The sequence below is a fragment of the Hetaerina americana genome, unplaced genomic scaffold (assembly GCF_022747635.1).
Source record: "Hetaerina americana unplaced genomic scaffold, ioHetAmer1.1.p SCAF_7, whole genome shotgun sequence".
NCBI classification, from domain to species: Eukaryota; Metazoa; Arthropoda; class Insecta; order Odonata; family Calopterygidae; genus Hetaerina; species Hetaerina americana.
Genome location: NW_027287316.1, coordinates 11804269 through 11827951, shown reverse-complemented (window position 1 = coordinate 11827951; position 23683 = coordinate 11804269). Strand labels below are relative to the sequence as shown.

The 23683-nt window shown below is 36.6% G+C and overlaps 1 protein-coding gene across 1 annotated transcript in view; it reads left to right on the top strand.

The window, feature by feature from the left end:
* Positions 1-22739, top strand: part of LOC139696805 (protein RCC2 homolog) — a 29786-nt gene extending 7047 nt beyond the window's left edge. The window contains exons 3-9 of the mRNA XM_071595664.1: positions 6083-6214; positions 6368-6456; positions 6911-7025; positions 9155-9321; positions 12403-12583; positions 15181-15359; positions 20826-22739. Coding sequence (XP_071451765.1) covers positions 6083-6214; positions 6368-6456; positions 6911-7025; positions 9155-9321; positions 12403-12583; positions 15181-15359; positions 20826-20996 — 1034 coding nt within the window. The 3' untranslated portion in view covers positions 20997-22739. The remainder of the gene's footprint in view (positions 1-6082; positions 6215-6367; positions 6457-6910; positions 7026-9154; positions 9322-12402; positions 12584-15180; positions 15360-20825) is intronic.
* Positions 22740-23683: the final 944 nt, after the last annotated feature.

Sequence of the window (23683 nt, the reverse complement as noted above, 5' to 3'; positions counted from 1 at the left end):
CCACAAAAATGTCAAAATGTTCCGCACCCAATGCTACATTGCGCAGTGTCTCCTTACAGTAAAAGATAGCTATTCAGTTCATGGAATGGTAAATGGAGGACATAATTTCGTGTGTTCGTATCAGTTTCGAGGCGACATGGTTGGCCAGTAGTTAGAGCGTTCGGTGGCAGACTAAATGGTACCGTGTTCAAATCCGGTTGTTGTGCTCTCAGCTAAACCCAAGCGGTGTGATTTTCCGTGAAACGAAGTTCCTGGGAAACCGCAGGTGGCACAGGCATAGGAACTGCACTCAAACTTCCACGTGACGATTTCACTCGTTTTTAGGACTAAGTATAAAGAAAGTTGTACACTCTCCTATCGAACCAGTTTTCGTGTTTACGACTGTGGTTTATCAATTTCGAGACATAGATAACGCGTTTTTCAGTATTTATATACGTTGAACATCGGCGTTATCGGGTTTTAAATGCTTCGCCAAGAAAATTAACATAAAACGTAGTTTTCTTGAGGTTTTTCTCTTTTAAAAATAGATATATTTCATGACCATTTTGATCTTTTAGCACAGATATGCATATGTGAGTGAACATTGAATTTACATAACTCCAGGTGAATTTTCATAATGCGTATCGGAAATCATGTAGTATTGTCGAGGGGGGATGAATGCTTCCTAGCAATCTGAATCACGTGATGACGGTGAAATTTGCGGGTGTTAGTTGACATTTAGTGAAATGGTTTGGCGCCACCGCCATACGTGGAACTGGTAAAGAGTTTGGAATACTAAACTTCATAGGTGCAACCTTCGGCGCGGAAAGTGCTGTTCGAATATTTTGGTTGCCGCCTCTCCGAGTCGTGGAATGGGGAAATTTTAAATTAGTGGAAATAAATATAGTTTCCCCTTTTGGCAAATGTGGTCGCGGATTTTTACAACATTTTCTTTTATATGCCGAAAAGTTGTAAAAAATCTAATCTTAAAAAAATCATAAAATTGACTTCGCGCCAGTGAATTATTATACAGTTTTACCCTCGGATATTATAACAGCAAGTGAAAATCTCCAACTCATATGCATACCCAATGATAATTAATTTAGAATTTGGGAACAAATTGCTGTGGAAGAAAGTTTAAAATTTGATGGCGTAATAAATCCATATTTTCACTTTTAAGTGAAAGTTCAGATTAAATCAATGATAAAATTTAGTCAAATTTTGAAGAGCATGTCCAAGGTGTTATGCGTTCACCATAGTAATTCATCCATAAGCTTGTTTGATAGGCAAGAGCAGAAGTTGCCCGAAAATAGGCATGGGGAATTCAGACATTAATATTCTTTGGGGGTGGTCTGAGGGAGGAATGGGCATTTCCTGTCCCTGGGACACCATTTGGTTTCCTGCACAATTTCAAATTGCCAGATAAATAACAAAGCTTGGATGAGGTTGTTTAAAGGCATTGGTAGAGAGATTGAACACCAGGACTTATCAGTCGGAAGCAGAAGGTTAGGGTGTATCACCATGCTATGCAAATTATGCAGAGTGATGGTTATCTTTTAATCATTTGACCTTTTAAAGTAGGACTGCTGTCTGGGCAATAAAAGTCCTGAAGCTACTAATTGTTTACACTGAGAGGAAAAGGTGTGCAAATGTGTTGATAATTGAGAAATCCGGGGATCAAGATGATGCGGTGGCTATCGTACTGGCTTCCCACCCAGAGGGCCCTGGATCGAATCCTGGTGGCATTGAATATTTTTCAGTGGTATTTTAATCCCTACTTTAGGTGCTTTGTGAAGGGCCCTTTGAGTGAGTACGCCGTCCATTGGATGGGATGTTAAGCTGCGGACCGCTTGGCGCCTTCTGTTAAGAATAGTCTAATGCCAACGCCTGTTTTCTCTCCGCCCTTCACCCTTTCCTGTCCATCCCTAATGGTGCAAATGACCTTAGCGTTGGTCGCCTCCCCTAAACATTACTACTATTGAGTAATCCATTACTAGAATAAGCAGAATCTTAAAAGTGGCTAAAAGAAGAGCTTGCAGCAACCATCTGGATGTTTCATTAGGTGTACTGAGGGAATTGAATTGATTCAGCACCCATAGAAGTAAATTTTCACTTCCATTGCCTGTGTTCGAGGTGGTTAATTTTACTGTATTGGTTCCTAATTGCATGCCATATGAAGATTATCTCAAGGGTGGGACTCAGTGTAGAATATTTAAGATGCGATCGCTGTGTTGCCTTCTGTTTTAATTGCTGGGTGTCACTCCATGATTCATTCAGGCTGAATTTGTACCATTCATCCTAAATGGTCCTAATAATCCTTACCAGGCTTTCACTTCATGCAATTGCTAAATCCACTTTAACCCTTGAAAAAGACTTTTGATCGCCCATGAAAAATATTTCTGTGTGTGCCTTCTAGAGTCTAAACTCTGTATGAGAGACAATGTAGTATTCATCAATACTAATATTCCAAGCAATATCTTGCTATCTTTCACTCCTGGAGCCCTTGTTTAAAAGGGATTTGAAAAGGGTATTGTACTTCTGTTAATAGCTGATGAACCCATTCATTGGGTGACATATTTCATCAATATCTGTGAAGAATGGATGTATGCAGTCTTTTGGGCCAATTCGTGGGTTGAAAAATTAAAGAATGAATTAACTCTTTCTTACTGATGGCTATATTTTTTAAAGCCACTGAGATTTGCAATGCTTGGTTCCAAAGGGTGATAAATTAGAAGAAAAAACTGTAAAGCCTTTTGTAAGTAGTGTATCTCAAGATCTTGAAATCATAGGTTAGTAACTAATGCTGTAAGTAAACAAAGACAAAGGAATAGTGGATTTATAAATTCTGGTAATGTTTTGAATCACACTGCAAATCTTTGATTTCCAAGAAATTATTACATTACTGTTGTTTCCACTTTAGGTGATATTTAAGGGAGTGCCAAGTTTTGCAATTTCATATTTAAAAGGGAATTCAGTCAAAATTCTTGTGTGTCTAGGTATATTTGCAAAGATTAGTTAGTTGATTCAGTGTTACGTCCACATAAACGTGAATAGTGAATGCTGACATTAGTAAATCAATGATTGCGTATTGTTTTAATGTAATTTTAATAGTTGAAAAAGATTATGGCATTGTATGTAGGAGTGTGGCACATAATTGGTAATGATTACAAGAAGATAAGTAGTGATTCAGATCTAGAGCATGGTAGTTCAAAATTACTCATCTATCAATCAGCATTGTGTTCACTTTGCCCTTGATGGATATAATATGTTCATTGTCTAGGTACTCACTACGAGTTATAAGCTTTAAGTATAGTATGCTGCTTGTAATTACAACTGATGAGGGCAAAGAAATATTTGTATCTTATTTGAGATCAATGGATAGTGTGATTTCACTGCATGTCTCTGTGCTCAGACAACATCCACGGAAGGATTTAGACGGTTTAACACCTGGGGAATTGATTTTTTTCACCTTTTTTTAATGGAATTTTGCAATATTTATCGACTGTTATGGAAAATAAAGGAGCTATGTGTAGTTTAACATAATGCCGTAGGAACTGTAAAAAAATGAGTATCAATGAAGGCCATTTTGATAAGTATTGAGTGACATGTAAAAAAGATAAAGCTTGTTTCTCTGCATGCTATTGTAAAAGTAATTGGACGAGTTTCATTTTGGTCACGTGACTTGAGGCAATAGACTCGAGGAAGCCTCAAGGGTGCACTGTTGTACCAACCTCTGGAATTATGGGAATCAACGCCTCAAACCCATCACCATTCAACACCCATGACCTAAGGTTGAGGTAATTCATTTGACTAACCCCATACAAGTTACATTTATGGACAATATTGAAGAATATTGCCACCCTTTGGAATGAATGTCTACATCAAAGTATGACAGCCTCTGACAGACTTGGTAAGAAAACCTCAGAGTGACCTCGTGGATTATTTTAAGAGACTTTGTGAGAGATTCACTTTGACTGTGTATCTCTGAAATTCCAGTAGTTTCTACTGTCATTTTTAGTGTCAATGTCTAGGCAAGGTATTTCCAATGTTATGTGGGACTTAACGAGACGAGAGCTGATTAAATAGTGAACAAAAAATATGAAGTCCATCATGTTACAAATAATAATATGGGCATTAATATAAGTAAAAGTAAGCATATAAAATTTTCAAATAAAAAGAACGCAGAAAAGGAAATTTACACCCTCTTTGGAGAAAGAATCCCATGTACTAGTCAATGCAAATATTTAGGCATTTATTTAACTAGGGATCTTTGGTGGGGAGTCCAAGTAGATAATTTGACATGGAAGGCATTTAAAGTATTGCATTGGGTGATGAGAAATTTAAAAGGAAGTAGCGTAGCCACAAAAGAAAAAGCATATAAGGCACTGGTTATCCCTATCCTAGAATACTCCTCCATAGTATGGGATCTATATGAGGTGGGACATATAAGATAGAAAAAGTTCAAAGAAAGGCAGCAAGATATGTACTCGGAAGGTACGAAAGAACAGATAGTGTCACAGAAATGTTAGATATAATGAAATGGGAGAGTTTGAATAATAGAAGAAAAAGGAGTAGGTTAGGCGCGATGTATAGAATTGTTAAAAAGGACGAAGCGTGGGAAGATTTATGGCAAGGGATAGAAAAGCCTAACTTTAAGGGAAAAAACGACCATAGCCACAAAATAAAAGTAAGGACTCAAACAAAAATAAGAAAAAATACTCTTTTTTAAATAGAACTATTATTGATTGTAACCAGCTGCCTGGAGGTTTGTTTGAGCCCTTTCCATCCAATTTTAGAAGTTTTAAGTTGAAATGTAAAGCAGCCACTGGGTAATTAACTTCATTGTAGTTTTGAAAATATTGTTTGTATGTGATGTGGACGGCATTTTGTATGTGATGTGGAAGTTTGTTTGTATGTGATGTGGAAGTGTCATTATGTAAAAATATTTTGTCTCTTATCTGTTTTTATGTGTTCGTATGTAATTTTCGTTGTTAGTAGTTATCTTTGACCTAACCTGACCGTTGCCACCAGGAAATTTGCCTAATTGCAACGTAATTGTGTAAATAAATAAATAAATGTTATTTTTTAGCCAAATTTTTATTTACTTATTTTGGATGTTGATTTTTATTTGTGATGTTGGATGATGGCATCATGTGAATGGACCTCTTCTACCAATCAATTAATGCATGTGTGAGAGTGACAAATAGAACAGGATTTAGAAAAACCCTTAATACACTTGGATCCATCCCATGGTTTGAAGTGATTCATATTTGCATGGAAAGTCTTTGTGTCTACATGTTTACATAATACTTGCTATTAATTAAATTGTTTTTACAACTTTGGAAGTAGTATGAACTCAAAGTGTTTCATATTTGATGAATATTTAAATCTTGTTTTGCTTTTGGATCCCTTGTTACCATGATAAGACCACTTCCGAGTCAACATGTTTTTGCCATAAAAATTGAAATGCTAAATTCACAAATATGGCAGTTGTCTCAATGCTTTACTCTCATATGAATATGTTTACCTCTTCAAAATAGAAGAAAAATAAGTAGACTGTGGAATATTCCGCATTCTGAAGGGGGAGAAAGCTTGGGCAGATCTTAGGAAAGAGGCGGGGAACCCAAATTTTATAGGGAAAAATGACCACAAATTCAAGGTAAAACTGCTGGGCACAAAGAACAAATAAAAAAAATTTCTTTTTTAAATAAAAAAGTTGTTTATTGGAACACCTTACCTGCAAAACTATTTGAGCCCTTTCCTAACAGAGTGCATACTTTTAAGAAAAGATGCACTTGTTAATTACCTTTAGTGTATGCTTGTCTTCTTTCCATAATGCTAAGTTTCTGATTTGTACAATCCTGTTCATTTTATTACATTCAAGCGAATTGTGCTGTTGCTCCATATTATTTCCTACTGCTTAAATGTTGATTGTAACCTTGTCTCTTTTTTGTAAATCTCTTCAAGGTTTTATAATTAATGCCCATTGAGATGAGTGGCATTCATCCTCTAGTGAATTGTTTTACTGCTGAAGATGCTTTAACAATTGTATAACAGTAACTTTTGGTCATTGATTTTCATCTTGTCCATCATTTTTCTCTAGGTCGTAATGAGAAAGGCCAACTTGGACATGGAGATGCTATTCGGAGAGATACCCCTGAGGAAATTGTTGCCCTTAAAGATGAAGTCATTGTTAATGCTGCTTGCGGAAGAAATCACACGCTGCTCCTTACTGGTAAATGTGCTCTCTTTACTTAGTTCATTAGCTGTGATAGTATTGTTCTGCTATAGTCTGTCTCATCCTTGCAAGAGATTTTTTAGTATTCATACCATTCTATTGGCATTTCAAAGTTAATTAATGTTATAGTTGAAAAATTCTTAATTTTAGATCAAGGTGTGGTTTATGGCTGTGGGGATAACAAGATGGGGCAGTGTGGTGTTGGTAATCAGCATCCAGTCATCACCACTCCAACTCAGGTAAAATTTATTACTCTAGTACTTATTTTTTCCCGAATTTGTACAGTACATTTGGTAATGACAAGTAGTTCCCTCTTAAATACACATTAGAGCGCCAATTATTCAATGCCTCATTGTTTGATGGGGGGATTAAATGTTTGTGCCAGGAGGAGGCATTCCATTCCTCTTCCATCCACTCTAGTTCCTTTCCCACCATCTCAATTCTTGCAGTTGGTGACATTGCTTGTCGTCTTTCGCTAAGGGTTGGCTAATACCGACGATGAGTTTCTCTCCATCCTTCCTCCTTTCCCATCCATTGCTAATGGTGCAGATGACCTCAGCAGTCGGTCACCTCCCCAAATAACTACTACTACTATTGTAAATCATTTTGATTTATATATTGCTATCATTAAATATCTCTTAGGCCTGAAAGTTACATTAAATTAATATTTCGTGTGTGGTAATTTTTTTCCAGCTGGCATATAAAGGACCCCCCATAGTGAAAGTTGATTGTGGGGGTGAGTTTGGGATGATCCTTGATTGCAAAGGCAGCCTGTACTCATTTGGTTGCCCAGAATATGGGCAGTTGGGTAAGCATCTTTTAATATTTTGTCACATTTTTATGTATATTGTCTCTGATAATGGTTTCACATTTTCTAAATGATGACATTGCTAAATTTTTATAGTAGAATATAAAAATAAAAAAAAGCTGTATACATTAGTGTAGGCAGACATTCACCCTATGCACAGTTGTAAGCTTTTCCTCATTTAAAAATAAATCAAAGTACTGGAAGAAAATTGAGAAAAAGGTAAAAAATGTTAAAGGAGGAAACAAAAACTTTTCATGTGAAATTTGAACAATATTCACCGTATGTGATAAGAATAACAGATGTACGAGAGGTTTAAATTACTTTTGAAAGTGTTATATTTTTCTTTGGAAAAACAGCTTCCAATCGATGAAATAAGTTGCCATTTTTAATGCCATATTCGTGATTTCCTCTGTGGTAAAACCAAATGCGATTCAAAATTAAGAAAAGAGTACTGTAAAGGCAATAGGAAATTAGAATGAATAAAGTTTGAAATTATTTTTCTTGAGTCAATATTCCAATTGATTTTTCATTGTTAAGATGTTTTAAACATAGTTTATGAAAGTATCAGTTGTTGTCTGCAACAAGATGTCTATGGACAAAAATGTTCTGGATCCATGCAAAAGTTTTCATATTATCCCTTATAAGTTTTGTGCTGTGGTTTTGGAATTGTAGTTTCAACTGTAGTCCTGATATCAGTTGATCTTTGAACTATTTTACTGATACTATCAGCATTGTCATGAAATATCTTATTGCAGAATCACTATAACCAATACTTTTATGCATGTCAATGTTTCTCCCACGATGATAAAACCTTCATGAATTTCGACTTAATTTTCTTAGGAAATAGATTTTATAGCTTTATTTGAAACCTTCCTTCCTTTGCCAAAACCGTTGAGAACACTTCTAGAAGCCATTGTAACACACGGTGATTTATAAATGATTCCTAAGAATTGAAATTGCAAACTTAAATAAAAGAAAAAAATGACAAATATTAGCACCATAAAAGGCAAACTGATGAGCTGGTTTATGTGTGTGCCAAAGTCCAAATTTGTCAAAGATGCTGTGCGTAAGTCCCCCAAATATATACTATCCTTGTCTGCATACTGTATTGTATGTATTATGTTCCTTGTATATATTCAGTATATCACTGTTCCATTGTACAATGTCTTCTGTTTGCCTTGTCTTCCCTATTGCAATGCCCATTGTGGTGGCGCGTTCTACTGCGACCATCCTATGTGTAAACGCTGTAAACTGTGGATCACATGTATATAACTCACACTGTACATTTAATGGCAAGTGATAAGGTTCGCATTCGCTGGATTATATAACATTGTCTCAGAGATAAATAATGTGGTCTGTTTTTGGCTTTAGCATATTGTCTGGTGGTTTAAAAATTATTATATTTGCATGTTCTTTGTAAATGAATTTAAAATTAAAGCATTATAAAAAGGAACGGAATAAATAAGTCTTGAGTATTTCTATTTTTTGAGAATACTGAATATCAATGGAGAAGTTTAAGTATGTGTGTATATGAAAAATTCCCTGGTAACCTCCTTGATTGTGTATTGATGCTATTGATAGGCAATGGAATAATAGTCAATTAAAAATTAGGAATGCAATGCAAATGTGTTATGACCGTATTCAACGAAGATGCCCAGCGGAAGCGTTTGAGGCCTGCTGCACTCCCAAGAGTGCAGCAGGCCTCAATTATCAATGGAGTGCTTAGTTGTGTGCCCGCGGACGCGAGGAAATTTTCAACACATGCTGTTTGAGAGCAGACGTCATGCATCCCCAAGTTTGTGTTTGTGATAAATGAGTGATTTTGCCATCCATGTCTGATCCTGTAGACGTATAATTATTTTATGCAATCCTTAAGCTCAGCGTGTAAATATTTTATGTTAATCATTTTATGTCACAACAAATAGGAAATTGGTAGCTCTTTATTAAAAGGCTAATATACATGTGTGGGCAGGCAATATCCTGTCTATCTTTAAAATATGGGCAGTGGCCATAGGCATATGCTTTCAGTTGGTGTATTTTACAGCCATTGCCATTATTGCTAGTTTATACAACATGCACCCATGTTTTCTTGAGTAATATAATTTCATTAAATTTGGTTTTGTTTTCAGGCCACAACACTGATGGAAAATACTTTGCCACAAGCAATAAACTTGCATTTGCTTGTATAACCTCACCAAAACGTATTCTTTTCTTTGTTGAGAAGGGAAGGGATGGCCATGTTGTTCCAGTTGAGGGTGTCGAAGTGACGGATGTTGCTTGTGGAACCAACCATACGGTTAGTAGTTTCTGTAATTTTTAAAGGAAAATGATTGCAAAAAATCTTTCGTGTCGTGAGACAGACTTGGCTGTAGTGATATAGAAGAAACTCATCTATTACCTGTATTTTTATCTGAAATTTCATATTATATTCTAGTGTTATTATAATATCTTAGTATTTACCTAAACAATTTTCTCGGTGTCAAAATTTTCTGATGTGGTCTTGTGTGTTGTGTTGAATGCCACATGTGAGTGGAGGATAGAACCTCATAAGGTCTATGCAACGTGCTCAACTGTTGATCATCACTGATCTTTGGGAAAGAGATCTAGAATGTTTAATTCTGAGGTGAAACTGGAATGAAATCCCATGTCTCTTTGTTAAAACATGATTTTTAATGGAAAAATATGTGCAAAAACATCATGCTATAGTTCCAATTTTGATGCTAATATTTTGCTATAATATTAATGGATACTGAAGTAATTCATTTTGTCTCTCACAATTAGGGAAATAGGTAATTAAGGGTAGTTAGATACCTAGTTACTAAAAAATGAGTGCAGTCACATGCAATATTTAATCTTTGGCAAAAGGATTACTGGTTCATCATGAAGTCTGAGCAGTTAAATATAGTTTCTTCTGAACTTAATTGTTTCCAGAGTCCTCTAAAGAAATTGTTCCTTGTTAGAATCAAATAAACACCGTTTAATTCCACAAATTTATTTAATGTTTACAACCCAGCTTGTGTGACATTGCATCATCTTCAAGTGACCTGAGTGTACTGCAACTTGATCAATCCAACATATTGAATAAATTTGTGGAATGCAAAGTTGTTAATTTGATTTCAATAGTTTCTTATTGTCTAGTAAGACATTTAGCTGAAGTAAAATTTATTGAGGTGTGTCCATCCTGAAATGGGTTTCTACCTCTTTTAGGTATCATGTAAAATACATTTCATGAAAATGCTAAATGGAGGTTATGCAAATGGGAGATTATTTTCTACCGAAGGTTTTCACAGCTTTGTGGTGCTGGAAGTTTCTGCATTCTTGGGTTCTCTCCCTGTAATGGCCCTTCATTCCACTGATATTGTTTCTAATTCATTATAAAATACATCTTCAGAAACCAGAATGAAGATTGATGTAAATTTAATCATATCAATCATCAGTCAGTCATAGGAGAGGCAATCCGCTCCTTGCCAAAAAATTTCTTTCGTTAAAGTATTTCCAATTCTTTGAAGGCAGTTATCTCTTGTTTTTATTGAAGTTCTTTGAGGGGGATCGAGATGGTGCGGGGGCTAACGTACTGGCTTCCCACCCTGAGGGCGCGGGTTCAAATCCCAGCGGTGTTGAATATTTTTCAGAGGTATCTCGATCCCTACTTGAGGTGCTTTGTGGAGGGCACTTTGAGTGAGTACGCCGTCCGTCGGATGGGACGTTAAACTGCGGACCCCTTGGTGCCTTTCGTAAAGAGTAGGCTAATGCCGACGCCGGGTTTCTCTCCACCCTTCATCCTTTCCTGTCCGTCCCCTATGGCGCAAATGACCTCAGCTGTCGGTCGCCTCCCCTAAATACTACTACTACTAGTTCTTTGATTGCTTCTTATTCCAATCACTCACAGTTGAGACCCAAGTAGAGGTGATGCCTCACAGCTGATGGGTTGGATTGAAAGAAGGTTACCCTGCTGACTCTTGTGTGTGTCATTTCATTTTACAACAATCATCCCCCCAGTGCTGATCTAAAAATGTTCGCTGATGTGGGAAGTAGGCATCATCAGTCGAATGTTGGAACAGCATAAGGGAAGAACCCTGGCATTTAGAGCGTCACGGAAGGGGATCTATTTCATTTACCCATTCTTTTGATTTTGAACTTGCAAACTTATTTTTGAATAATTATTACCTTATTTGACTGAATATACTCCTGTCCATTTATGGCACCTGTTTTCAATAAATAGTTTGTTCTTTTGGATGTAAAACTATTTCCTCTTCCCCAATTTTAGCATCTGTACCAAGAAGGTGGAAACTATGTTCAGATCAATGGATTTTTCATTAAGAGGATTTATTTTAGGTAATTGATTTTCATTTGGTTTTAATTTTCTCCAGCATCCTTTGTTCCTGTGCTGTCTTTGAGCTCAAGGTGAGTATGAACAAATATGTTTGCATTTGACATTAATAGTTTTCTCCTGCCACATTTGTGCATTACAAATGTGTATAGTGATTGGGTACCCAACTGGCTAATTATATGTTGGTATAATGTGAAATAAAAGCTTACCTTACCCTGTATCTTGCTATTGGCAAGATGTTATTATCATTTTCCCTTTAAAATATTTATGATGCAAGACAAAGTTTAATAACTATAATGTACTGTTACTAGAGTAAAAGGTTATGTTATTAACTCTATTGTTTGTGTATCTACTTCTATTGTACCCAGGATGATATAATCTCAACTGACAATGAATATTATTTTGTGTGCTTCTGAGGATTGGGATGGTGCGGTAGCTAACGTGCTTGCTTCCCACCCATAGGGCTGGGTTTGAATCCCGGAGGCAGCAGATATTATTCAGTGGTATCCCTATTTCTACTTGAGGTGCTTTGTGGAGAGCACTTTGTTTGAGCACACCATCCGTTGGATGGGACATTAAGCTGTGCACCCATGGCGCCTCTTGTTAAGAGAAGGCTAATGCTGATGCTGAGTTTCTCTCCACCCTTAATCATCCGTTCCTTTCCGCTCCCAATGGCGCAAATGACCTCCGCTGTTTGTCACCCCCCCTAAAAACTACCACTTGATGTGCTTCCATTGTTTCTTTGTTACTATTGCCTTGCTTGATTCCTTTGAGTGGTGCATGCTCCAGGATATGAATGTAATAAAATTTCCACGTGCATCAGTGGTCCTCTTTGAGTTATATATACTTTTCCTGTTGATATTTAATGAGCTGATAGTCTTATGTTTATAAGTGTCCAGATGAGAAGATTATAAAAAAATAGAATTAATATAGCGGTCATGTTTTTATGATTGGTTTTTTTTCAGAATATTTGATGAACACTGCATTTTTTTTCGTTGGTTAAACTATCCAAGAGGTCATCTCATTTATGTATTCACATATTTGCAGGTCATAGTAGATGCACAGAAGAGAGTCTTCTCATGGGGATTTGGTGGCTATGGGCGTTTGGGACATGCTGAACCTAAAGATGAGATGATTCCACGTCTTATCAAGGTGTTTGATGCCCAATCTCGGGGTGTTCGCTCAGTGTACGCTGGGAATTCATACAGTATGGCGCTGACTGAGCTAGGTGAGATATTTTGAAAAGTAAAGCTTCCAAAGTTTTTCATTTGCTTGTTAATTGGCTCCTGGTATTGTAACTCCTCGTAATTGCATTAGTATTATCCGGAGGATGTCACAGCAGGACGTGGTGTGCTATGCCCAAAATGAGGTCAAATTAATATAAAAATGTCTAAAGATTTACGTGCATGTTAGTGCCTCTAAAAAAATCTAGGGATCCCAAAATCCATGGGTTTTGCGTCAAATGTTATGTTACCTTCCCCTCCCCTCCCCTTGATGGACCTTTCACAATGTGTTTGCACACACTGGTGGAAAGTAGGCGTCAGAATATGGCTAATAATATGTATTACAGATCCAGACAGTTGTTTGGTCTGAATTTCATTCCATTAATTTGCAATACATGCTTGTAATGCAAAACCCCAAAGAAAAGCATCCGGTCTTTTTTTGCTGTCATTCCAATAAGAATGGATACTAAGGCCATTTTGGCCAGTTCTGCTTGAAAATTTGAGAAAAATCAGGAATGGGTGAAACCATGAAAAAGTTTTGAAAATCTATTTGCATTCCAATTGGACGAGCTCCAGAGGGTAACCAGAAATGATAAGTTTCAGGTTTCAGCCATTGTTGAGTATTAATGTTCTTTACCAGGGCACGTATAATCAATTTTGAAGAAGCCAAGGTCATCTCTAGAGAAAATAAATAATTTCCAAGGTTAATGTGCGAGGCATAGAAATTGTTAAAACATCAGAGAATTTAACTGAAGGGATGATTGCACACTCTTTGGCTTGGAAAAGGATTTGTAATAATAATTTGCAATTTGCTTTACTTTTCATGGAAGAATTACCTTAGCTTCATAAGTCTTCATGCTCATGGTGAGAATGGTTCTTGGTGATGTTTTCCCTTTGAAATACCAACATTGCCCTCTTCTTCATTATGCTTGTATTAATATTCATGTGCTCTCCCACTGTGTTTGTCAATGACTTAATTTTCTTTTTAAATTGTCCCTTAAAGTTTGGGTTGGTACTGGAAAGGAATCTAAAATTTTTACATTAATGTCTAATGTAGTAATGAGGGTAGAAAAAGAAACTTTGCACTTCCTTTTCTGTTTCTTTCTTTTTCTACCCTCATCATGAAGGAATTCCGCAAACTTTAGCGTGAAACTTTTATGTCTAATGTAGTAATTTGAGCTTTGGGCAACTTAGCATGGGAAACTTAGAGAATCTTTAACTCCGAAATTATATGAGAGTAGAGTGGACGAATTTGAGAGGTAGGCATGTATCAAGAAAGTTGTAGATATCTAGGGTTAAAGAGATGCTTATGATAAGACATTTGAATACACAGGAACTGAAGAGTATGAAACAAATGAATGTGTCCGATGTGAATGTAAACTGTAAGACAGGGAAATTTGAAAGAAATCAGTTAATGTTGAGAGGTTGTCTTGTGCTCACATATTTCCATATTTCAAGAATAAAAACTAATAATCGGTTGAACCCAAAATTTGCTAAAATCTGAATCATAAAGTAAAAACCCTTCTCATTTAGGCCTCAAATTATACACTTTTTTGATTTGTATTTTGAATTTTGATTCCCAAGTTGTGGTGAAGTGTCCGCACCCTTCCATAGTTGATGCAGGGCCATGAGATAAGAGGGATGAGGATGCAGATGCTTACAAATGAGGGTGGGAATAGATTAACTGGGAAATGGGACTTAGTGGGTTTACTATGAGCAGGATGAGGCGGCTGACCATTACATGCCTATCCATGAGATCCGCTCTTCAGTTCATGTTCCTCCTTCTCATCACTCTTTGCCGTCATTCATATTTTTGGTGTTCCACTCTCAGCGAACCTGTCCAAGTTTTTTCCTCCAAGGCAAATCAAATTGGTTACTTGGGTCCTGCAAGATGCTAAACATTCACTTTGTCCTTAATATTCCGATTTATTGGTTGATTGTTCTCAAAATGTTGATCCACCTGTAGCAGGAGCCATCATCAGTGTGAGCATAGCTGATATAAATTGGGTCAGCCCTTTCAATATTAGTTGACTGTAGTCATCCATTAATGCGTTAGATAAAATGCTACTTCTCTTGAACCAATTTTATTTTCATACCATATTATTTGGCACAGATATTTGTCCTGTTGTCTTTGTGTTGGGAATTTATATCTATGGTGTTGTTGTTTTAATAATTATTATTTCACTCCTGTGGAAAAAGTTTTTCTTCAAGAGTTTTCCATTTATATCATGAATAGGTGTGCAAAAATCTGTAATTGTGGTAAGGAAATTGTGGGAAGGCAGACATCTGAATAAAATGAAAAATTCTCCACTAGACTAATGTTTAATATTCGAGTCTTCTTATCAGTTGATTAGAACATAAATAGTTCAAAATTTTCGTCCAGGATAATTTGGAATGTGATCTGGAGGATGACGTTGGGGATGGTTAATGGAATGCCCTTTGGGTCAGAAAAAAATAAATAAATTTTTTTTATTTCAGAGACATAATTTCACATTCTCATGTTCGTGAAAGGATAAAAGATGTTATTGCATAGAATGCTATGCTTTCTTTTTGCTTTTCTTTCATTTTAAAATGACTTATTATGATCTTTATACTGTTTCAGGTACTCTTTACTTATGGGGTCAGACCAAACGTACTGGTGAAGCCAACATGTACCCCAAGCCAGTGCAGGACTTGGCAGGCTGGCAAATCAGGTCCCTTGGCTGCTCCCACACATCAATTGTTGTGGCTGCTGATGAGTCCGTTATAGCTTGGGGTCCCTCACCAACATATGGAGAAATGGTAATGAGAAATTTACAAATATTCTTCCTGGTGTATTGTTTATAGTATTTTTTTCAGCATACAGTAAAACTGTATTGTTCCAAAATTCAGGAAAAACAAAAATTGGGCTTGGAAAAATCTAGGCTTAAAATAATGGGAATGGGCTTTGGTTTTCTTCAATTTTGCACAATTTAAGTATGTGGACAGTTAAATTGTGATATAGTTAATTATTTCTATAAATTGAAATACCAAGGAATGATCTGGCAAGTAAGTCATTTGGTTTGTTTGTACGTGATGGAGAAAAGAAGCACCTTTGACTTCAAACATTTTAAAAAACTTAGGAAAATATATGCCTAATAATAGGTATCCACTGTTGAACAGTGGACTTCCTATCACACAAAATCAGTGTAGCATGTATTTTTGGAACAGATGTGGAACATTGAAAGATTACCCTACTTCAGTTTTTGCAATCGACAATCTTGCTCCTCTATTGTATGTTGTTCATCTCTTGCTTCTTTTGAAATCATCTAAATATATCAGTTTGCTCCTCACGCATTGGGGAGTCTCTTTCATTATCACTACCAAAGGTCACCCTCCGTCGAGTGTTAGTATTTGTCAGTATCTTGCAAACCACCGCTATGGTGTATGGCAGGGGGTAAATACATACCAGGCTGATTTTGACCCAATTACTTGATCCTCCTACCGTGTTTGGACATCGTTATTCTGTCTGACCCCTGATCATTTTGGGGGAAAAATAAGATCTTAAATCTTGATCTCGCCTAACTTGGTACGATGGGGGTAATAATACATTCTCAACATCATTGCTAAAGAGACATCCTTCTAATTCATGCAAGAGATTTAATCTGTAATTTAATCTTTGCTCCGTGAGTGTTTTCCACCCTAGCCCCTCTAATATTTTTGATCCGCTACAAGTTCATCATCGCAACAAATTTCATTTTCTTAAATCAGGAACTGCGCTGCAAATTTCTGAATACATCAAGGATAGAGTAGGTCTCCACTCTCTGAGCTGATCATATTTTTCACGGCCCTCTTGATACAGTTAAATTCAGTGTGTTTGTATGCTTCAGCAGTACTGTGGTGCTTTCGCTTATCCTTCGGCCTTTGTCCTGAATTGTAATGAAATAATTGACTTTGTAATTCCACACACTTTATTTAAAAACACGACCAGGTTTCGACGTTGAACGTCATCATCAGGTCCGTCATCATCATCAGCACCTGATGATGACGTTCAACGTCGAAACCTGGTCGTGTTTTTAAATAAAGTGTGTGGAATTACAAAGTCAATTATTTCATTACATTTCAATATGTTATGCAAATTCCACAAAGTTACGTCTGAGACAATAAATTTTCTTCTGAATGATTATATCTATGCAGAATTTTCGTTTAAATGGCCTTTATTTCATGCCGTTGGTCATCCAAGTAGGTGTGTCATGCCATTGAATTAGGGATTCCTGATACCTGGTTGTAGGGATTTAATTCTTTCCACATGTTTTTGCCTTGGCCAGAGGATTGTGTAAACCCAAGGGAGGCCAAGGTTCCTATGCTATCACAGCTGGGCTCTTGGGAGGTGGGTGGCTCTTAGATGGAGAAGCAGTAGCCTCATGAGGCTGGGGATGCAGGAGGTGTTGGTTATTGTTTTTTAGAGAAGGGAGTAAACAATGAAAACTGTTTAAAATGTTAAGTTTCCAATCTCATCTCAAAGTCTTGAAACCAGGACCAAAATGCTTAGAGAATATTTAGAGCCTCTCAGCTGTTTGTGTTTGGGGTTACCCCTGTACTATCTCATGGAGGTGTGCAGTGGATGGGACACTTATGATTTTAGTGCAAAGACCAACCCATTTTAGTGTCTAACAAAGTTATAAATCATGTCCCCCTTTTGGGAAGCAAATCCATTCAAATAATTCTGGTTTTCACATGTTATGGTCATCTCTTTTGTATGGGTGAATTCTTCTCGGGTCTTCCACCGGACAATGGCTCCATAGCTGCCGACGTTTCGATTCCCGACTCTGTCATCGTCATCAGGGCTGATTGCCGTTCAGCCAAAAAGTGTCCAATATATATACCCGCCTCCACGGCTCAGGTGTCATCTGATTGGTCCCCAGACCCACCATTGTCAGGGCGCCTCGTGATTGGCCGAGCATTCTTGTTCAAAATTTCAATAGGGATTCAGGTTTTCATTTGAGCAATACCTGGAAACCTATTCTGAAATGCATCAGGGAAACAAGGCAGAACGCTCGGCCAATCACGAGGCACCCTGACAATGGTGGGTCTGGGGACCTATCAGATGACACCTGAGCCGTGGAGGCGGGTATATATATTGGACACTTTTTGGTGGAACGGCAATCAGCCCTGATGACGATGACCGAGTTGGGAATCGGAACGTCGGCAGCTATGGAGCCATTTGACCCGGTGGAAGACCCGAGAAGAATTCACCCAACTAATACGCCGGGAAAGCACCAGATCTTTCATCTCTTTTGTATGTTTAACTGAAGCCCAATGTTGAAATCAGTCTCTGTGTAAATAGACAGCCCTAGGGTAAAATCGGCAAAATTTTTTTATAAATATACCTCCTCATATAAAAATATCATAATTGCATCAAATGATGTTTCATTTAAGTTGTGTTGTCACTTGTGTGCGGTGTGGTACACACACGGTATGAATGTCCTATTTTGTTTTATATGATAACAACTAAACATGCATTTGTAACCATTTTTGTTTTTTGATTTTTGTCTCTGTGTGACCAAAATAGATATTGTATTATTATAACCAAGATCAACCAGAGAGAAATATGTTGCTGAAAGGCTTCGATTGAAGAAATGTGTAAACTTCCCCAAGAAAAGGGAAAAAAATACCCATATTGGAGGATTGACAGTGGGAGTAAAGTATCTTTTGGACAAAACAAGATTTTAATATCATTGCATTTGGTATTATTTAAAGAAATAAAAATGTAGGAATTCTTGTGGGAAGTTCCATTATTTCTTAGAAGTTCTTGTCACCAGTACAACATCCACTGTAAATCAAATCATATTCGATGATATTTTTCAGACGTCTGCCACAGCTGAAGTTGTGTAGTTATTATTCTGAACACTGTAATAGGTAAATTTCTATGTAATAATTGTCATAATTAGGAACAGTTTTATTTTTACTTAATATAATTAGAGAATTCATCAATTTTCAAAGGAATGGGTTGAGAGTACTAGGTGTGTTCAAAAAGTAAGGTTACTTTATATTTTTATGAAAAAATATTTATTTATCCTTCAATATTCAAGTTTACCCCATCAAAGTAATCCCCCCCTGATATAATACACATGTGCCAATGCTTTTTCTGATTCTCGAAGCAATTCTGGTAAGCACTTTTTCGCATAGTCTTCAGCTCTTCCAGTGATCTCCTCAATTGTTGCAATCTCTGTCCTTTCATTGGTCCCTTTAGTTTTGGGAACAGGAATAAGTCGCAGGGGGCCAAGTCCGGTGACTATGGTGGCTGAGGCATGATTTTGATGTTGTTTTTGGCCAAAAAATCTCTCGCAAGCAATGATGAGTGAGCTGGTGCATTATCGTGATGCAAAAGCCATGAATTGTTTTTCCACAATTCTGGACGCTTTTTATGTATAGTTCTCGTAAATGGTACATAACTTCAAGCTAATGAAGCTAATAGTTTCAGGCTTAACTTTGTGGAATTCTTTCATGGTGAGGGTGAAAGAAAGAGAAAAAACAACTTTGCACTTCCACATACTTTTTAATATAACACGACCAAGGTTTTGATGAAGCGCAGAATTGTATAGTTCTCGTAAATGGTACATAACTTCAAGCTAATGAAGCTAACAGTTTCAGGCTTAACTTTGTGGAATTCTTTCACCCTCACTTCAAGCTAATGCTCCATAGTGACCAAACAACCTTGTGGTTAGAACTCCTGATGTACTATGCCATGGTAATCAAAGAAAAGAGTGAACAAAATCTTGACATTGATCGAACTTGGTATGCTTTTTTTGGTCTTTTTTCTCCTGGGTTCCTCCTTTGGGACAATTGGTCTTTGGTTTTGACGTCATTACCATATACCCATGGTTTATCATCAGTTATGATCCTTTTGAGCAAATGAGGATCATCAATGATGTCATTTAACAGCTCCTGAGCGATGCTCATGTGACAATTCTTTAGAAAATTTGAACACACCTTGTACACCATGCACATTGTACACTCGTTAAAGCATAATACTTAAGCCCCTACGAGCATAAATTTAAATTGTATTAATGGAATGTGCTGCAAAGTCATAAAAGCATTTATGTGTCAAGTATGCGTTATATAGGTATTGATTAAGAATTTACATGAAATGCATCATTTATATTTCGTAATATTGGCATAAAGAAAGTTTTTACCATGTGTAATCGCCAATGAGCTACAAAGTGAGAAGTACCCATCAAGTGACTGTCGTAAGTTACCTTCCCTTTATGGTATGTTACCCACATTTCAACCCTTACCTTGCCATAGAAGGCTAACCCTGGTTCACATGTTTTACTGTTTCATACGGTCAGAATTCTTGGCCCCTTCAAAACTAATCTAACCAGAGTCCACTGTAATTTGAAGATTCTGAACTCATTGCAATAGTGTTCAGGTGGTAGGGTGTACAAGAGGCTGACGTCTTAGAGCACTGCACTTTCTGCCAAAATCTGTCTCATTTCAACGAAACTTCCATATCTTATGTGAGATTCTAGCCAGTTATCATCACTTATCGGTGAAGTATGGGTGAAAGTTGTGACTAACAGAAATTAAAATAATGTCCTCAATGAAGATTTTTGCTTTTCCTGAACTAATTATCTGTAAAAATTTGAGTGCTTGCTTATTTGTTTGCTTTCTGAATGACACTGAATACGTGAATATGGAGCACAGCTTTGTATGGTTCAGAACTTGGTTGTTGAGGCCAGAGTATAAGTATAGTTTGGAGATGTGGATATTGAGAAGAATGGAAAAAAATAAAATAGACAGGAAAATAAATGACTAACTTTTACGCTAAGTTCTGTTGGAAGAAATTCAACGAAGGGAGGATAGGTAATTGCAAGAGATACCGCGAGACAGTTGGATTCTTACGATGGTAATAGAAGGGGAATGCTGGGAAAGTGAGGAATAAGGTAGGAAAGAATAAACATATCGGACAAAATTAAGGGATGTATAGAGAAAGGTGCCTCATTTTCGGGCTTAGAAGTACAGTGGCATGGAGTGCCAAGTTAAATCAAAAACCTGCCCTAAGCTGGTAGACTACTACTAATAATAATGTTGAAAATCAACTCATCAAATGAAACTTTGGGCTGCTTCCATCTCTCATTTGATTTTTTTATTTATAAGTTAGATATTGCATTATTTAAAACAAAGTATTATCTCTGCTCTCATCTGAAATATTATCGATCATAGTTTGTAGCCATTTTCAAGCTTATTTTTCTAATCGAATGCATCTTTTTTTTTTTACTCTGGCAGGGTTTTGGTGAGATTCGCAAGTCTTCCACCACGCCAATCGAAGTGAAGTCTTTGGAAGGGGTGCATGTTTTGCAGGTTGCCTGCGGAATGGGTCACTCTTTGATGATTGCAAGGGAGGAATCGGAGCAGGAATCCATCCGCATTCAGAAACTTCCAGTTTACAATGTTTGAGAGCACAACTGAAGCACGAGAGCACCCCACCCATGGCGGCCGAGTAGGGCAAAAGATCCATAGAAAAGCATGTTCAAGCAAAAGAGCTCATGTTTTGGGCTCCTCTTCTCTATCTCTCTCTCTCTCTCTCTATGTAAATCTGGTTTACTGTGTCATCAGTCCCTTTGTGAAGTATTTGGTAGAGGGTCCAATATATATCCCACTGCCACAATTACCTCCCGTCAGTATACATCTTGTTTGAATGATACATCTGCTGTATTATTATGTCCTTATTTGCAGTGTTCTATTTCATGAGTAGTCATACTGAAGAAAACGAACAGGATAGTGGAGTGGCAAGCTGGGTAGATCTCTCTTGTCATCTCGTTTCTAATTGAACTCCAGCCATGTTCTTTCTGCATGGTCTTCTGGACGGGTTATCGATTGCTCCTTGTAGCTCTCTGCTGTCTTGCATATTGTATGGAGCATTCCATGTAGTTGTATTCCATCCTGTTGTAAATGGTGTGATGCCCTTTTAGTTTTTATATGACCTAATTTAACTTAGTAGTGTTTTTGAGAGTAAGATCATTTTTTTAAGACCCTGTGATCACTCCTAGAAGAATAGATATCCACTTTTACCTTAATGTTTTAAGTAATATTTTTTACTCTAAGGCATTTGAGCTGCCAATATTTAAATATAAGGAAAGTAATAAAAATCATTTTTATATTTGGCTGTTTATTCTTGCTGCTGTTCCAGGAGTTGGTTTTTTGATGATGGATTTTGTATTAGGTTTCAGTGCTCTTCTCAGAAAACTGTGCATGTGAGGTTATACACAATGAGAAGATTTTGATTCAAGTGGTTGGTTTTGCAGAGTGATGTATTGTGGTGCTGTTTTGAAGCTTTGATAGTCCTTTTTGCCGTTTGGGTTGTCATGGCTGGAAAGGATTCAATGTCCTTACAGGCCTTCTTTAAGGGATACTCAACGACTGCAATTTGGTGTAGGGATATAAAAGGAACTGAATTTAGAATATGTTTGCATTGTATATTGTACCAGCATTTTGACCAACTTTTCAGTATTACTTTTTAGATATACTTTTTTTAATGGTGACGAAGGATCTCAATTTTGCATTTCAATATTTTTCCTGTACTTGAAGTGTATATGGTGAGTGGTAAACCTCCATTATTCATTGGTTGTGTCAATGGTTGCTGTGGTGACTGATAATCCCCACTTAATGTGATTTTTTGATGATAAAAACATCCAGATCAAATTTTAAGAACACCTTTGAATAGAATATTGGTATTAAAAGTTAAAAAATCAAGAAAAATGGGAATTTTATTACTCTACAGGGCAAAAGTACATTACTATGCAAGAGGCATGGTGTAGTCATTTTGTCAATTGCGGCCCATAGTCTGATTGGATGAGGATTTAACCTTGAAATAATGACTTAAGTGAAATAATGTCTTTATACCGGGAAGAAAGTGCTCTTAATGTTTCTATTGGATTGCTCCAGATGATGGATTTATATTGCATGTAGTGTACTGAAAAATTGTTTCTGTGGTGTAGGCTCTGAGGCATCACAGATCTACCTCAATTGATCAAGCCATTGTTAGTTTTTTATATGATGGGGTGAGGATTTCTAATGGGTAATGTAATATCTTGGATATCTCTTTAATATGACCAAAAGTCAGAATGTTTTCTCATGAAGAGATTATATTGAATGAGAATGTATGAGTGTTTGAGAAATAAAATTGAAAACATGATGAACTGTAAAAAGATTTTGGTTATTGAAGATACTTTTTCAGTAAAAAAGTGCACGTTGGATTGGAAATAGCAAATTTTTTAATCAAAGAATCTGTGCATATTTGGACAAGACTTTGATGCTGGCCTATTTATTTACAGGATATCTTTGAAATAAATTTCATGGTATTTCAATCATCAAAAAAGTATTTTTGATTGTTGTATTTAATTTCTTCTCTGAACATCACATGTTAAGAGTAAAAATTGCTGCAATTAGGCGGTACTGAAAAATCGCTGCCAATGCATTGACAGGGAAGAAAGCTTAAAGCATTGCCAATATTGTAAATTGTAGAATTGATTTTAATTTTTCTTGTGCTTAGCATTGTTTGATATTTGCAGATGACATGGACAGGTAGAATTTCCTAGTAGTGAGTAATTTTGAATATGGTTATTTAAGTAAGGAAATGGCGGGATTCCATGCGGATTCACTCGCAAATAGAGTACTTAATTATTCCTCTGACCAACCCTGTGTTTGTTGGAATGTTTCCCTGCTTGGCTCATTGACATTTAACTGTCGAACATGGTGTGCATTTTCGACTTAAAAGTTTATTGCAAGTTTCCCCTTTTTACCATAATGTGATTAGCTTTTGAGATGGATTTAAAAAAAAGATTTGTTTAAATTCATAGACTCATCAACCGTGAAGTTTGCCAAATATTCTCAGCACTTTGAAAGTGGTTGCTGGAGGTTCTCTCGTATCATAGAATAATGTCAATTTGTCACTTATGGTAAAATAATTTTTGTCACTCTGCGTGGAATAATTTTTGTCAGTTGTTTTATTGCACATTAATTTTAAATGAGACTGTAATCTCTTGTGAACTGAAGCGCATATAAGTGACACCTTGACTATAACATCATTACTGTTTTGTGTTAAATCCCATCTGTATTGACTTCATGATTAAAACATGAAACTC